Genomic DNA, 17,406 nt, shown 5'->3' with positions numbered 1-17,406 from the left:
TAAAGAAAATATCATCTATCCCATCCTTGTGAGTCCAAAGTCCTATATGTAGCTTATCTTTTATCATAACTAAGGAAAACTATAATTATAACTATTTGCCTTCAACTCTATCAAAGACCACAGAAGGATAATATATAAACACTAGGATTGACAGAGACATCTTACTGCCTGGACAGTTACCCTAAATTCCTCTGTAATGTTGGGGCATCCATCTTCTGCCCATAGGCCACAATGTGTCCAGAAGATTTCTCAGCAAAGCAGGAGATTTCAAACTGTCCATCTGCATTGGCAGTCTGTCAGTCATTTTTCTGTGTCTAGCAGAAAGTCTCATAGACTCTTTCATGAAGCAGGAACCCTGTAAGACTGAGTTCAGCAGTCACTTTTCTGTGGGTCCTGCACGTCCAGATTATACAACAACAGTCAAGCAGTCCAGGCAAAAGCAGTTTCTTGCCCAAATGGCTCATCTTGCCACATTGAAAGCAAACTCCATAATGAGTTTCTTCGATGCCCATCTTCCTCTCAGACGTAATTGGTGCTGCCAGGAGCAGACATTTCTCATTGTCAAGAAAAACCCTAAACCATTTTAAATGCCATTTTCTGAAGGTCTTTGAAAGGTTTGAAGACTGTCTATCTATCTCAAATATATCTCTGTATATCCAGAAAATCTAACTTACCTAACTATAAGTTTTGATTATTATAAGTAACTATCTATAGTCTGTATTTAATTATGCATTATTTTTAAAAAGATCAGTATAAGCACAATACCTAATCAAGAGGAGAAATATACGCATCACAAAATTGACCTTGAATTTGTATCAATAAATAAAAAACCATACCCATGTCATAATTCCCCTTTTTACCATTAAAAAGAGATTGGCTGTGATCACTAGCTAATTATAAACAATCCCATTTAAATGAAAACAAAGATTTATAAACAAGATGGGAATTAGGACGTTGCTAATTCCAAACTGCTTCGTGCTGGAAGGGGGCGCTGTTCATACCATGGGGATCATGACAGAAACTCAGAAACCTGTATAAGTCCTTATTTTCAGGGTTTGTAAGGGTGCATCATCTTAGCTGTTTTAGATGTTGAATCACTTGGGCCATTGCTTCCGGGGTCTTGGTTCATCAAATCACAGAAGCCTGGAAGGAATCCTCAGCTTTTCATTTTCTGTAGAAACATAAATAAAAACTCTTTTCCAAAGTAACATATCCTTATACTTAAATTTTGAAGTCAAGGCATTTTCAAAAGATATAAGTTGAATTAATTCAGCAGCATTTATAATCAAGTATACTTTAATATTATTCCTTCCTGAGCAATCAAAAAAACTGAAAAACATAATAACGTACAGTATCCAGACTCTCTGTGTATTTTCCATCTTTACGTGGCATATTTATTTATCTATTATTATTCTATTTCTTTTACTTTTATTTCTTTATTTATTTCTCTGAGACAGGGTTTCTCTTTGGCAATCCACCTGCCTCTGCCTGTGCAGCAAATCCTACCAGCTTGTGCCACCACAGCTGGCTTCTCTATTTATTTACCACTATGCCGTTTCTTTTTCTCTCTCAATCTTACGTATATTTTTAAACACACTGTAAACATTTAGAGATTTTTCTTCATCCAAGTCTGACTTTATTGTAAATCTTTATGTTTTTCTGGCCACGTATCTTATCTGTTAAAACTGCGGCTGTTTAAACTGCAGTTTTTCCAAGATGGCGGGCATAAGCGTGATTCCAGCTCACTGTCTCAGTCTGTGCTGACATCCAGCAAAAGCTGCCGGCTCAGAGATGTGGTCACTACCATTTCCATTTGTACATACACACCTTTTAATTGTTAGCAGAGCCTCTTAAAAGAAACTTGTTGGTTTTTTTTTTTTTTAATGCTGAGTCAGGAAGACTCCCTTAAGCAAGCTGCATGACTCTGCTTGTCGCTAGCAAAACAGAGCCCACCTGAGAAAATGCTGCTACCAAAAAACCACGCTTTTCTCCGTTCTTTTGTTTTTAAAATTCCTTTAAAGCTTTTGTCATACTACGTGGAAATTCATGATCCCACTTCTGACACCATTATGTAAAGAGAAGGCTTTTCCTTGTCTGACGTTTTGGTTTATCCCCCACCAGTCTCCTGGGCTCTGCCGTGTTGTAGTTCCCAAATAACATACAAGACGCTGTATTAATTATAAAGCTGTTGGTGACTGCCCAGGCAGTAAGATGTGTCTGTCAATCCTAGTGTTTATATATTATCCTTCTGTGGTCTTTGATAGAGTTGAAGGCAAATAGTTATAATTATAGTTTTCCTTAGTTATGATAAAAGATAAGCTACATATAGGACTTTGGACTCACAAGGATGGGATAGATGATATTTTCTTTAAATCTTGCTAAATGTTGGTAGACAAAATGTTGTAAGTGTGTTCTTGCATGATAGCTGTTCTGTTATATATAAATTGACCTTTCTTTTTGTTTAGACAGAAAAGAGGAGATGATGAGGGAAGTCCTGTGTATATGTCAATAAAGCACTGTTGGTCAATAGGGAAGCAAGATAGGTGGGACTAGGAGTCCAGGAGTACTCTGGGAAGGAGAAACACAGGGAGTCAAGATGTAGCCGCAATAGGGATAAGAAGTTTGGAACTATTCTCCGGTAAGAGAAGTACTTAGATTAACAATAATGGGATAAATACTTAAGTTAGAGCTAGCCAATAAGAAACAAGCAAGGCCAACAGCTTCATAATTAATATAGTCTCCTGTATGTTATTTGGGACTGATGCGGCTTTGGAACAGGCTGATGGGAAGGCTTCCCTTTACACTCTTCTGGTATGGGCACCAGGCACACATGTTGTGCACATACGCACATGCAGATAAAATACCCATATGCATAAAATAAGTCTTAAAAATTAAAAAACAAAACAAAAAAGAATCCACTAGATTGGTTCCAAAGGTGAAATTGAACTAGAGTGAGAAAAAGCAGACAGGGCTATAAAATGCAATTCAGTTAATATGGTTATAGATAATAGCTTTGCAAATGTGGTTTTAGAAAGAAAAAAGGTCTTGGTATGATGGTGCACACTTTTAATCCCAGCAGTCAGGAGGCAAAGGCAGGCAGATCTCTGTGAGGTCAAGGCCAGCCTGGTCTATGTAGTAAGTTCCAGGATGGCCAGGGCTATGTAGAGAGACCCTATCCCAAAAAAAAAAAAGGAAGGAACAAGAAAGGGGGGTGGGAGAAAAGAGACAAATTACAAAACTCAATATTATCTAAAAGGGGAGCATATGTTCTTTAACAGTAGTAACAGAAAGACAAGTCATAATTTAACCCCATTTTTTAATCTGAGACATGGAAAGAATAATTATGCTTCTTAATTCCCAAGCTAAGATGCAGATGAACTTTCTAAATTACCACTGAGTTTATATGGCAGCTAGAATCCATAGAGAAAATAGAATAGTGGGAAGTCATTACATATATAACCTTTAGATCTTTATGTTAAAGTCTTTTAGGAAATATTTTATTTTTTATGTGAATCTGCACATGCCCATACTTAGAAGCACCAGAAGAGTGTGCCAGATCCCTAGGAGTTAGGAGTTGCAGGTGGTCGTGAGCTGCCAGGTGTGGGTGCCAGGAAGTGAACTCTGGTTTTCTGGATGACTAGGAAGTGGTTCTAACTGCTTAGCCATCTCTCTAGTCCCTCTAAGTTAGTGTCTTAAGAATGAACAAGATAATTTACTAACAGGTCCCAGGTCTGAGCTCTGGGGCACCTTAATACGCTGATGAGATGAAAGGAAACTGAAAAAAACCTGGTCTTCAGAGCGAGTTCCAGGCCAGACTCCAAAGCAATACAGAGAAACCCTGTCTCAAAAAACCAAAACCAAACAAAAAAAAAAAAAAAAAGAGGAAAAACTATCAACTTTGATATTCAGAAAACCACATGAAGATAGTGTTACCAGAAAAGTAAATGTGACAAATACTACAGCTAAATTGAGGACTAAAACCTGAACTGTGCTTTTGGCAACATAAAGTTATCATGAGGCTTTGATAAAGTTCTATTGAACAATAGAGGAAAGGCTTTATAGAACAGTTTCAAAGCGAATGGAAGAGAACAGATAGAAGCAGAGTAGTATATACTTGGAAAAATTACAGTGTTCAACTCATTTTAGAGGCCTCCTGTATGCAATCTTTCTCATTGAATTTAACTTTGTAGAGTCTTAGCTAGCTATATAATCTTTATGTTACTTTCTATCTTCCGTTATTTTTAAATCCTTGCATATATGTACCATGGCTGGGCAGTGGTGGTGTATGCCTTTAATCCCAGAACTACAAATTGAGTTCCAGGACAGTTAGCACTGTTACACAGAGAAACTCTGTCTCAACAAAACCAAAATCAAATCAACAAAATACCTTATTTATAAATAGAACAATTTATCTTAATAAAATATAACACTGAGAAAACAATGTGGAGTTTGAAGCCAGCCTGGTCTACTGAGCAAGTTCCAGGACAGGCTCCAAAGCAATACAGAGAAATCCTGTCTTGAAATACCCAGAAAAACCCCAAAAATAAAATATTAAAACAATGTGCTGAGCACGGTGATATATACCTTTAGTCTCATCTCCTGGGAGACAAAGGCAGAGTGATGTCTGTGAGCTAGCCTAGTCTACATAGAGAGTTCTAGAACACCTAGGGCTATAGAGAAAGACCCTGTTTTAAATGAAATTAAAAAATTTTAAATGAGAAATGTATTGTTTGTGAAAAGAGGTATGGATCTTACATGTATTTAAATTATATACTATGCTGTTGGCCTCAATGTTAGAAACTTGAAAATTCATATGCTTTAGTGGAAATTCTCCTTCAGTCTAGTTTCCTAGTTTGTTAATATTAAATAAGATGCTTTAGTATGTCCACAAGCCCTTTATTAGCATACTGGCGATCTTTCAGACAGGAGGGAAACCCTGCAATAAGCATAGTACAGAAGTAGCCTGCTCTGAAAAATGGAAAGTACAATTTTTAATAATTCTGATAAAATTCAAACAGAAACAGAATATACAAGTTGTACTCACATAGTGACTGAGGCTAATGATCTTTATACATGTACAAAGAGAGAGAGACAGACAGAAAAAGAGCATTAAAAAGCAAAGTGGGCATGACAGTGGCGTGATATACTTGTATCCTAAAACAGAAGAGCATAAAATAAGACTGTGAATTCTAAGTCAGGCTACTTTTGGGAATCTCCAAATAAGGGAGCAAAACAAAACGAAGTAAAAAATTAAATAAATAAACCAAGGAAAATTAGGTAGACAAAGATTCTAAGTAAAAAGTGTTTTTAAATCCTTACCTCTTCACAGCACCGCCTGCTCACAATGGCCCTATAGTCAATTCTGTCCCAGAGTTGGTCCCTTAACTTTAAGAAATTAGGAAACAATTTTCTCCAGTTTTTCCCTAAAGCCCATGGAAAAATTTCATACTTGGCTTCTTCTTCATCTTCTTCAACTGTATTAGCCAGGTACCTATCAAAGAGGATCAACAACCCAAGAAAGAAATGGGTAAGGACAAGAACAACAGATAACAAAAGAAACAAAGCAAAACAAATGACTTATCAACACATAAAGGATATTCATATCTAAAATACATAATGAAATGGTATGCCGTGTTTCTGTACTCCTATAAATGCTGACCTTTGTTCTGGGATGCAGTAAGTTACCTGAGGCTTTTCTGATTTCTTACGTAATCTGTGGCGTGTTCGGTGTGGAGCTAATCAGCCAACCAAGACAAGACTTTTAGAGTGTCTGCTCACTACTCCAGGGACTGTGGCTGTTTGCCTGGCTGAGGACACCTGTGCTTATTGTTCTAAATGAACGACTGTGAGTCACTCCTTCTGTCTTTCTTTGGTCTATCTTCAGACAGCTCCTTCAGACACATTTAGAAGTCAGTTGTTTGCCAAATACCTGAGGGGAGGGAAACCAGGCATACAACGAAGCAAAAAAAACAAAACCATGATAAAAGAATAACTGACCAATCAAAACCAGCCCAAAACTGATATATGAGTTGGGCAGTAGTGGTGCATGCCTTTAATCCTAGCACTCAGGAGGTAGAGGCAGGTGGATCTCTGTGAGTGTGAGGTCAACCTGGTCTATAGAGCAAGTTCCAGGACAGGCTCCAAAGCTATAAGGAGAAACCCTGTCTCTAAAAACAAAACAAAAAACAAACAAAAAATGCAAAAACATCAAAACAGCTATAACCATTCTATATGCTCAAAAAGTAGATACAAGGAGATACATTGAAACTATGCTTCCAGAGATGAAAACTACAATGTGTAGGATGAAAAACACTGAACTAGATTAATGGAAGATTGAATACTGGAGAAGACATCTGTCAATTGAAAGCACAGTAATAGAATCTACCCAAATATAAAGACAAAAATTAAAAATCAGAAATAGAACTTTATTAAATGTGTGATAACTTCAGGAAGTGAATTCAAAGTAAACTTGGAATCTGAAAAGTGGCAGGAACCAAAAAATATTGATGAAATAGATGAATTTTTCCAGAGTTTGAAGAAAAAGGGACAAGGGATGTAATATAGCTGTTACCATGCTTACACAGTATGCCGGGGGCCCTGAGCTTGGTCCCAGCACTGCATAAGTATGTGGCATACACCTATAACAACAGCTGTTGGGAGGTAGAGTCAAGATTAGAAGTTCAAGGACATCCTTAACTACATAGAAAGTTTGAGTCCAACCTGGACTACAGGAGGCCCTTTATAAAAATTTGACAAAGCCTATAAATCTACAGCCAGATGATGATAACATGCCTTTAATCCCAGCACTTAGAAGGCAGAGACAGGCAGAGATCTGTAAGTGCAAGGCCAGACTAGTCTACAAAGCAAATCCCAGGACAGCTAGGGCTACACACACACACACACACACACACACACACACACACACACACACACACACACACACACAAAACCTATCTTGAAAAAGAAAAAAACAGCAGCCACCCCACGCAAACCACCACCACCACCAAAACCTCCAAATCAAAACAAAACAAACAAAACCCCCCAAACAAACAAAAAACCTACAAATCTACAAAGAAGTTAAGTGAATAAGAAACAAGAATTCACAAGAAAATTATACCCTGGTACATCTTAACCAAATTGTTCAACAGCAATGATAAAATCTTAAAAAGCTAGTGTAGTGTGTTGGCACATATCTGTAATCCTAGTACTTGAAAGGTTGAGACAGAAGAATCAGAAATTCAAAGCTATCCTCAGCTACATAGTAACTTTGAGTCCAGCCTGGACTACATGAGACCCTGTTCCAAAAAAGAGAGACACAGAGAGAGTGGGGGAGGAAGAAAGAAGAGAGAGAGACACACACAGAGAGACAGAGAAGAAGGAGGAGGAGGAGGAGGAGGAGGCGGAGGAGGAAAGAAATTAATACAGGAATAAAGTTAAGGATGGGGCAGATTTCCAATCAGAAACAATGCAGACTCCATAAGTGACTTTAACAACAAAACATTACAAAACACACAAGAAAACAAGACACCATGAGCAGAAGCAAATCCTAAATCATCATAGATAGAATATAAAGACAACAGTTTAGGACCTGGAGAGGCTCTTCCAGAGGACCTGGCTTCAGTTCCCAGAACCTGTAATCTCAGCATTTGAAAGGTAAAGGCAGGGAGGAGGATCAGTTCAAGATCACATAGGGAGTTTGGGGCCAGTCTAGACTACAAATGCCTTGTTTCTGAAGATTTTAAAAAATAAGAAAAGAAAATTAAATTCAGGGTGTTGTGAGAATATTGTAAGGAAACATTACATGACTACATAGAAAATAGGAGCTTTAAAATAGCTAAAGTCAGGTGTTGCTGGCACACGCCTTTAATCCCAGCACTCCGGAGGCAGAGGCAGGCAGATCTCTGTGAGTTTGAAGCCAGTCTGGTCTACAGAGAGAGTTCCAGGACAACCTCCAAAACAATACAGAGAAACCCTGTCTCAAAAAACATATATAATACAATCTGCAGTGCAGTCTTAAAGATTACTACCCAGTAGAAACTAAATAGTACTTTAGTGGCTATAGCCACAAAACGAAACAAATTCAGTTTCAGGCTTCTACCTGGATTGGCACTAAAGCCCTTTTTGGTTTAACTGTCAAGTGAAGAAAATTACAGAATATGTATATTGAATGAAAATATGATACTGAAACATGTAAATGACATTTAGTAGTATGAAGGCTGAATCTGGCTCTTGGAAATGTCATACACGAATTTGCACCTCAGCAACTCTGCTCCTTTTTTTTCTGTTTTAGCCCAGGCTGCCCTCAAACTCACAATCTTCCTGCCTTAGCTTCCTAAATGTTGGGAGTATAGGTGTGAACTACCACATTGGCCTCCTTACTAACTTCTGTGATTTTTAAAAAAGTTTTCTTTTTTTTTCCTCTTCCTTTTTTAAAAATTTAGGTTAGAAACAACTTGTTACACATGTCAATCCCAGCTCCCCTCCCTCTCCCTCCTCCCCCGCCCTCCTCACCAGGCTCTCCAGTCCCCCCACCCAATCTCCACTCCAATCCCCAGGGAGGGTGAGGCCCTCCATGGTGGATCAACTTCTGTGATCTTGCAAAGTGCTTTAATTTCTAAATTCTGTTTCCATGTCTGTAAATCAGGAATAAGAAATGCACTTCATTTAATTCCAGCACTCAGGAGGCAGAGGCAGGTAGATCTCTATGAATTAGAGGGCAGCCTGATCTACAAAGTGAGCTCTAGGATACACAGGGAAATCTTGTCTGCAAAAAGAAAAACAAACAAACCAACAAAAAGAAACCATTTCATAAGAAAACTATGTATGAATATACTTATGTATGTATGTTTGTATGTATGTATATACATATGTATGTATGAGATGTGGCGATTGACACATAATACTCAGTATTAGCTATTACTATTAAATTCTTCCAGGTTAGCAATCATCACCAAATGTTAAATTCAGCTCATTTTTCCTATGTTCTGGAAAAATGTCTAATTAATGCATAGTAAAGGCTCCCTTGATCGGATTTCTTTAAAAACCCTAATTCTAAGTAGACTTTGAGTAAAAACTTATTCCTCAGTGCTGACAGCTATTGTGATACTCCAATTTCTTCTTTTTAAAAATGTGTAATAGTGTTTTGCCTGCCTGTGAGCCATGTGTGTGGCTACTGCCCAGAGGCCAGAAGAGGGCATCAGATTCCCTGGAACTGGAGTTACAGGTGTTTGTGCTGGCAACTAAACCCTAGTCCTCTAGAAGAGCAGTTATCTTAAACCACTGAATGAATCTCTCCAGCCCCCAATACTGCACTGTATTGTATACAGTTCTAGTTTAACACTTAAAATTATGTACATACATTCTAGCTGCATTGTTGTATCCACTTGTAGGGTAGAAAAAAACGTATTATTTGTATTTCTTTGGAGGGGGAAAGGGTTGCTAATGCTTCATGTATACCAGGGAAACACTCTGCTTCCTCAAACACAGCTTCCAAAATGTATTCTTTTTTATTTGTTTGTTTTGAGACAGGGTTCTCTCTGTGTAACAGTCCTGGATGTCCTGGAACCAAAATGTATTCTTAAATTTAACCTTTCCCCCTTACTGCAAAGCAGTGCTGAGGACTGATGCCAGGGTTTTGTGCCTACCAGGCAAGTATTTTACCACTGAGTCTTATATTTTTCCAAACTAAATTATTACCTATAAATTGGAAAACCACATCATTAAAACAACAGGTAACAAAGCTATCATTAACTAATGTGATATCAACAGAAAATCTGGAGAATAAACAATATTCAGTGTTTGATGAGGCCATCAGAGAACACAAAAGTATTAAACATGAATAGTTCCTACCTTTTAAATACAGGCCTACAAATAACATATCCAAACCTGGTAGTGGTGGTGCACACCTTTACCAGCACTTGGGCGACAGAGGCAGGTGGATCCCTGTGAGTTCAAGGCCAGCCTGGTCTACAGAGTGAGTTCCAGACAGCAAGGGCCGTTGTACAAAGAAACCCTGTCTCAAAAACTCAAAACCAAAAAAAAAAAAAAAAGAAAGAAAGAAAGAAAGAAAAAGAATATATTCAAAACAGTTTAAAAGATAATATTCTGTCTTTTAAAAAATATAAATAGTTGGGTGTGGTGGCACACATCTTTAATCCCAGCACGCAGGAGGCAGAGGCAGCTAGATCTCAGTGATTTCAAAGCCAGCCTGGACTACATATAGTGAGTTCCATGACAGCCAGGGCTACATAAAGAGTGTAAATGTAGCAGTACAAATTAAGGTACTCGGAACTGGGATGAAGTAAGTTAATTTTATTGAAGAGAAAATCACTTACAGGAGAAACAGATGTCCCAGGGTCAGTGCTCTTCAAGACCCGACCAGAACCCCGAGAGAGCGTGGCCAGCCTCTCCTCAGGTTTATATCCTACCCCATGTACCCACCAGTGGTCATGCCCAAACAGGTGTGGTCAGTACCACAGATGCCTAGTAAGATCTCTCCCTACAAAAGAGATCCTGTCTCAAAAAAACCAGTGTTTGAGATGGGCGGTAGTAGTGAAACCCTTTAATCTCAGCCTTTGGGAGGCAGAGGCTGGTATATCTCTGTGAGTTTGAGGCCAGCCTGGTCTACAAAGCAAGTTCCAGGCTGTTACACAAAGAAACTCTGTCTCAAAAAACCAAAACCAACCAAACAAACCAAAATCCACAGAACAACAACAGCAACAAACCAGTGGGGGTGAGGGAGGAAGAGAAAGAGAATTGGGGAAATTTATAGGAGAGTACTGTGAAAAATGTAAAATACAACCTGAAGTGGGATACTGAATGATAAATCTCTGGTATATAATGTAAGACCAGGGAAAAGAACATAAAACTATCTTATTAAATTAAAATATATGTAATTTTCATACACAAGATGGCCAATTAACAATATCCATAAAATCTTAATGTTTCTGCTTTAAATTACAAATTACATATGTTGTAAATACCCAAAAAATTCATTTAGTAGAAAGTATACTTACAGAGCAATAAAGAAATTTATCCTGGTATGCTCATTTATAGTAAATTTAGCTCTCTTGAAATAAACAAAGGTCATAGCCAAAAGATACTATAAGGAAAAGTTAGAAATTAATATTAATTGTTTGCTTTCAGTAATAAAAGTGCCATAAAATAGTTGACTTTAAACTTTAAAGCATTATTAATCTTTATACAGTCATTTGAGTACTTATTTTTTGTCTCCTGTAATTAATTCACTTGGATAGCGTGAGAGTTACTGATCATTTATTATATTTAGTTAGGTGGATTTCTAAATATTATTATAGCTGATGCATTCTAAAATTAAAACTTCATTTTTTTCTAACTTAAATTTAAAACTTATAGAGAAGTTGAAATAGTTCAATGAGTAATACAACATCTTTCACCTAGATTCATCAAGTTTTTGAAAAAATAATATTTAAGAATGACTTCTAAATAACTCCAGAAATCAGAATAGCAAGGCTTAGTTTTCACTGAGAAAGCACATTTTAAATGCATTATTACAAAGACACAATTTTCCTATTAGAACGTGTGCCAAGATCTAATGGTTCAAATTTGAAACAAGCTAAAATATGAATCTTCTCTTGTACTTATTCATTATCTAGTAAAAGCACTGTACAAGAAGACGATTCCAAGTGTTCCTTTCCTTTCCAAGTAAAGGATTTTCGTCAAAATAATGTTAAGTAGTCTTAGTTACTTTTCAAACACTGCCCCCTGCTGTCCATTAGCATTAGGGCACTTCAACTGTACTGTTGACCACAACTCTAAAAAAAACAGCATTTGGGCCTTTGATTACTGTTTATTTGAAAACTGTTTTCAAGATTTCACTTTTGGAGACATTCTATTTTGTACTTATTTTTATATATGTGTATGTGTGTGTCATGTGTTTTGGGCCACTACCCAGGTGTGGGGATCAGAGAACAAATTATGAAAGTCCATTCCATTCTCTCTTCCACCTTGTGAACCTGGGGACCAACTCAATCATGAGGCTTAGCATCAGGCACCTTTAGCAGCAAGTATGTATGTATCCTGCCAGCCTCATATTATCAAATGTTTGTGATAAAATGTTAGCATGCCTCAGATTTACCTCAAAATACTTTTCATCCCTGGGAAGAAGGGTTAGAAGAAACAATAATGGTCCCGTTGATGATGACTGTACTTTTTTTTTTTTTTTTGGTTTTACGAGACAGGGTTTCTCTGTATTGTTTTGGAGGCTGTCAGTCCAGCCTGGCCTCAAACTCACAGAGATCCGCCTGCCTCTGCCTCCCGAGTGCTGGGATTAAAGGTGTGCACCACCACCGCCCGGCTGATGACTGTACTTTTAAGAGTCACACAGAAGGTCTTTGTCTTTAAGCTGTGTGTGCTGTGTTTTAGTTTTTCTAGATCAGTCTCCAAAGGCTGGATCCTCTGGAAGAACACCAAGTACTTTTAACTGTTAAGCCGTTTTCCCAGCCCCACCCACAAGCCATTTATTCTGTAGAATAATCCTCGATTTTCATTTGTCTAGTGTCCATCTATGGTTGTTATCCATCAGTGAGGAAGCCAACATGGAATAAGAGGTTATTAATGCTATTAGAAATTACATTATATATAGTAATTTAATGCCTGTTGAGTTACAGTAATAAAATTGATTAAAAAGATAATTGGAATTTTTGGTCTGAATTACTTATAAAATATTGAAACTTATAGGCGACCACTTTAATGGAATGAATCTCAAGAACTTTTTCTCCATACCAACTAAGGGTAGTAATTCCACCCAAAATGTATTGAACCTAGCTGACCATAGTGATATATGTCTATACTCCTAGCTCTTAGGAGGCTGAGGTAAGGGGACTGTGAATTTATGAGTTTGAAGCCAGGCTGTGCTGGAGTAAGAATGCATCCTTGCCCTCCACCCCCACCTCCTACTCCTGCCACCAAAATATTGAGTCTCTATTCTTTATTCCAAATAGATTTGGTAAAAATTAAGTGTAAGAATTCTGCTTTGGGGGCCAATGAGAGGGCTTGGTGGGTAAAGGCACATGCTGTCATGGTGGAAGAGAGAAACAACTCTGTAAATTGTCTTCTGACCTCCATACTGGCTATGGTATACATGTTGTGACACACACACACACACAAACACAAATATTAAATATGACAAAAGAATTCTCTGAAGGAAAAATGTAGGCTAGCTGTTTTTCTAACCAAATGAAGGTGAAAATTCTTATTGGGTATCATAAAATTTTAATGGTCTAGTAACATAACAATGATGGTTTATGATTATACTATTTCCAGTTTACCTTGTCTGCAATTTTACAGCAGCAGTCCATCCACAGGAAATCTTGAATTAAATCGTCATCTATAACAAAAGATAACTATGACTTATCTTCTTTAAAATGTTTTCTTCTGAAGACATAGTTTCTATATTATGACATTTTAAAGTGATATTTAGGAATAAACAAAATGGTTGCTAAGGTTTAGTTGTCAAGTTTTTTTAGTATACTTATTATTGCAAGGGCTATCCATTTCCAATCTGAATTTCTTTATCATGTATATATTCAACTTTAAAGATGAATAATATGCTTCATTTTCTGAGTATCCAAAGACCTGTTGGGTGAACTCCTCTTTCTTCTTTTGCTGAGTCTTTTTTTTTTTTTTTTTTTGAGACAGGGTTTCTCTGTAGTTTTGGAGTCTGTCCTGAAACTCAGTCTGGAGACCAAGCTGGCCTCAAACTCACAGAGATCCGCCTATCTCTGCCTCCCAAGTGCTGGGATTAAAGGAGTGCGCCACGACTGCCCAGTTTGCTGAGTCAATTTTAAGAGGCAGAAATGGAATCTGATGCAAGGTAATTCATCTTCTAAGAAATAATATCTTACTACTGTTCTAAGTGTATTACTTTTTCTATTACTTTCTCCTTTTTCATTTTTGGTATTATTCAATTGTGTATTTTTCATTTTGAATCCTTTCCCCCTACTTTCTAGTTTATGTATATTCAAATAAAACATAAATATGTATATATGAGTAACGTCAAGTTTTGCTTGGATTTATAATTAACATTTAATTGTGAGAAAACTGAGTATTAGGATAAAAAGATCAACAAAATCTTGAAGAATAATATCCACCCCAGAGTGGTGGCACATGCTTTTAATCCCTGCACTTGGGAAGCAGAGGCAGGCAGATCCCTGTGAGTTCAAGACTGGGCTGTTCCACTCCACAGCAGCCAGAGTTACATGGTAAGACCCTATCTCAAAATAAAATATAACAAAAAACAACATCCAAAAAGTAAATAAAAAAACTTGTTTTGATTTGAAAGCATTAAACGGATATCTCAAAACATGTTGAAAATTATCAGAATATAACCTAGGAAAATCCTCTTCATTTTAGTAACAAACAGAAAGTTCTTTTTATTCATTTTGTATGTTATGAATTTCATGAATGGAATTGATATTTGGAAAATTCTAAGAATAACTTGAATTTCTATTTCTGTTTCTATTTCATAAGTTACCTAAAATGGTAGAATCAGGTGTTATCTCATGACCAGTGAAGAATATCATCTTCTAGTTTGATGATCTTACCAAGTCTGCTTGCATGAACATAGCCTTCCTCTATAAACAAGGTCTGTTACCCACAACTATTAGACTGTGGTATCAGGAAACACCTATACTATGACTGCAAAAGCACGCTCCTTTTCTTGGCTGGTATAAATAGTACATTGTAAAAACACTGACAAAAGAGATTTACATTCTGATTCTTAAGTACTTTATACTATTAAAATGTCTTACACCTACCAAATAATTTAAAGAAAGCAGTCATTTCCTGACGCTGTATAATTAGACAGGGTCCTTTGGGCCGCTTAGATTTGTTATTATGTGCATTTTTTTCAGATGCTTGCCAACTATCTTTAAGAATAGGACGCTTCAGATTAATAGGTTTTCTAGTTTGATGTGATCTATTTGAACCTGATTTTACATGAACAGTGACAGTAGGTGGTGTCTCACAACACATCTGATTATGTCGCATTTTGGCTTCCCAAGAGTCCTATAAAAATAAAAGTACAAAATTATTGATAACATTCATCCATTTCTATATAAAAACTACCTGGATACTACCAGATGCAGTCATATAAAAAGTTGATCTTGCTATGAAAATGTTATTTGTAACACTGAGTTGTATTAGAAATTGTTCTTACAGTGCTCAGAAATGCTATGTCCCCTCTGGGTAATAGTATACTCTCTCTTGTTCCATTTTGCCTTGGTTATTCTGGAACTCAAAATCAAATCTGAAATGTTTACTTTCTCTTTTGTGGTGTTCCTTTTTCCTGGTAAGTTTTCCTTGTTCACAAAGTTTCCATAGTCAATAAGTCATTGTTAGTATTTTCTGAACAGTTTCAGAAAATAAATGACACATGCAGTGTAGGATTTTCACATATATTTACTTTTATGTGAAAATATGTACCAATTATTTCACACAAATAAATGACACATTTGCTTTGAAGGATCTCACTTTGTTGAGACAGGGGTCTCACTATGTAGTTCTGGGGGGGGGCTGGAAATCACCAAGTGGACCAGGCTGGACAAACTGCAGGATCCTATTGAGAACTTCTGAATCCATGACTCATAGGGACCCGAGCAGCCATAGGACCCTTAGCACTCAACGAGTTGTGTGCAGATTCTCCACCCTCCTCTCAGAAACTTCCATGCTGAAGGTAAGGCTACACTCAGAGTAGCTGGGTACTACCAATACTGTCCAACCTGACAGTTACATACATAGTTTTCTGTTTTTAAGCCATATTTAAACAGAAAACATGAGGGCTGGGCTATAGCTCAGTAGGAGGGGAGACTACTTGCCTAGCATGCACAAGAGCTCTATCCTCAGTGCCGAAAACAAAGTTAATTTTAATAAATTCAATGCAAAAGATCAAACATGATATTTTAACATCTAATCAATATAAAAATAAAAAATAGTTTACATCCTAAATCTTTTAAGTCTGGTACATTTTTTGGGGGAGGGTTTACAAGACAGGGTTTCTCTGTGTTGTTTTGGAGGCTGTCGGACCAGCCCGGCCTCGAACTCACAGAGATCCGCCTGCCTCTGCCTCCTGAGTGCTGGGATTAAAGGCGTGCGCCACCACCACCGGACAAGTCTGGTACATTTTGATACTTTATACATATCTCAGTTTTATGCTAGTTACTAAATAGTTCAAGATGTATTCCTGTAAAAATGAAGTAGTGTATCAGATAATATTTTACACTTCTTCCGTTTTATATTTAAATTAACTAAGTAAAAAAAGTTTTCTGTTGCACCCAGCCAAATTCAAGTGTTTATGGTCACATGTGGCTAGTGGCTACAGTATTAACCAGTGTAGGGTTAGATTATAAAGAACTAGGCAGAGGGGACTGGAGAGATGGCTCAACAATTAAGGGCTAACAAGAACTGCTCTTGAGATAACCCAGGCTCTCAGCCGTCATCCATGCTCGGGTGACCCGGCTCTTCAGGAGTGCTGCCTGTATTCATTCATCCATGCTTCTGTAAGTAACCCCAATAAACACTGGTTCACCACGCTGGACTTGGGCGGAACCCCTAATTTTGTGTCATTCCCTATCTGGGGTAAATAGATATTGGTTTGCACCACTCAAGGGAAAGTTCTGCAATTCACCTGCATGCATTCAACCCATCATTCGGGAAAAATAATAGCAACATTCATAAAGACGATGTCTGGGCTTGTGAGGTTTGGGGTTTTGTTTGTTTTTTAAAATACACCTGAATTTTGTAGGTATCTGAAGCAATTTCTCTCTGGGTGTAGAAAAGAGGGCATCTGGCGACAGAATGAAGTAGAAATAGTTTTTCTGAATGAAAATCGAACAGCCAATCCCTGGTGACTGGGGCAGGTAGACGGGAGAACTTTTGGTACTTTTGGAGAAACGGGCTAAGGGTGTCCGATGAGACACGGCAGTTCAGAATTTAATGCTCCGGTGCGACTCAGGGTGGGGGCGTGGGACCCGGGACAAAGCGGCCGGGAGGCCGGGCCCCTCCAGCGGCTCCCTTCCCGCAGCCCGCCGGGGTTCCCTCCTCTCGCCCGCCCCGCGCCGCCAGCTCCTGTCCCCGCCTTCGCGATGCCCACCCGCGTCGCGGCCCTTGGGGCTGGCGGGGCGCTCGAGGCCGCGAGACCGCGGGGGTGCGGCGCTGAGGGCGGAGGCGCTGAGGCGCCTTCGCCTCCTCACGCAGGACTGCGGGAGCGTGCGGAGGGCACAGGCGCGGCCGACCCTCGGGACGTGTCACCAGGCCCGCCAGCCCGGTGAGGGCCAAGGTACCTGCGCAGCCCGGCGAGGGGCGAGCGGCCCGCAGCCTCCGCTTCAGCCAGCTGCCTCAGGCGGTTGCGCGCCGGTCGCTCGCAGGAGG

The 17,406-nt window shown here is 38.4% G+C and overlaps 1 protein-coding gene across 4 annotated transcripts in view; it reads right to left on the bottom strand.

The window, feature by feature from the left end:
• Nucleotides 1-17,406, bottom strand: part of Spdya (speedy/RINGO cell cycle regulator family member A) — a 32,505-nt gene extending 15,099 nt beyond the window's left edge. For 2 of the 4 annotated variants that reach the window (XM_040730836.1, XM_040730837.1), the window contains exons 1-5: nt 17,319-17,406; nt 14,796-15,045; nt 13,308-13,366; nt 11,016-11,101; nt 5,320-5,491 (exon numbers count right to left, since the gene is read on the bottom strand). In XM_040730836.1, coding sequence (XP_040586770.1) covers nt 5,320-5,491; nt 11,016-11,101; nt 13,308-13,366; nt 14,796-15,027 — 549 coding nt within the window. In that variant the 5' untranslated portion in view covers nt 15,028-15,045; nt 17,319-17,406. Of the gene's footprint in view, nt 1-5,319; nt 5,492-11,015; nt 11,102-13,307; nt 13,367-14,795; nt 15,046-17,128; nt 17,255-17,318 lie in introns of those variants that run through there. The other 2 variants (XM_040730834.1, XM_040730835.1) reach the window with 2 other exon arrangements.

Source organism: Mesocricetus auratus, unplaced genomic scaffold (assembly GCF_017639785.1).
Source record: "Mesocricetus auratus isolate SY011 unplaced genomic scaffold, BCM_Maur_2.0 Super-Scaffold_100024, whole genome shotgun sequence".
Taxonomy (NCBI): Eukaryota; Metazoa; Chordata; class Mammalia; order Rodentia; family Cricetidae; genus Mesocricetus; species Mesocricetus auratus.
The sequence above is the reverse complement of the archived record's forward strand: the minus strand, read 5'-3'. Positions and strand labels throughout refer to the sequence as shown.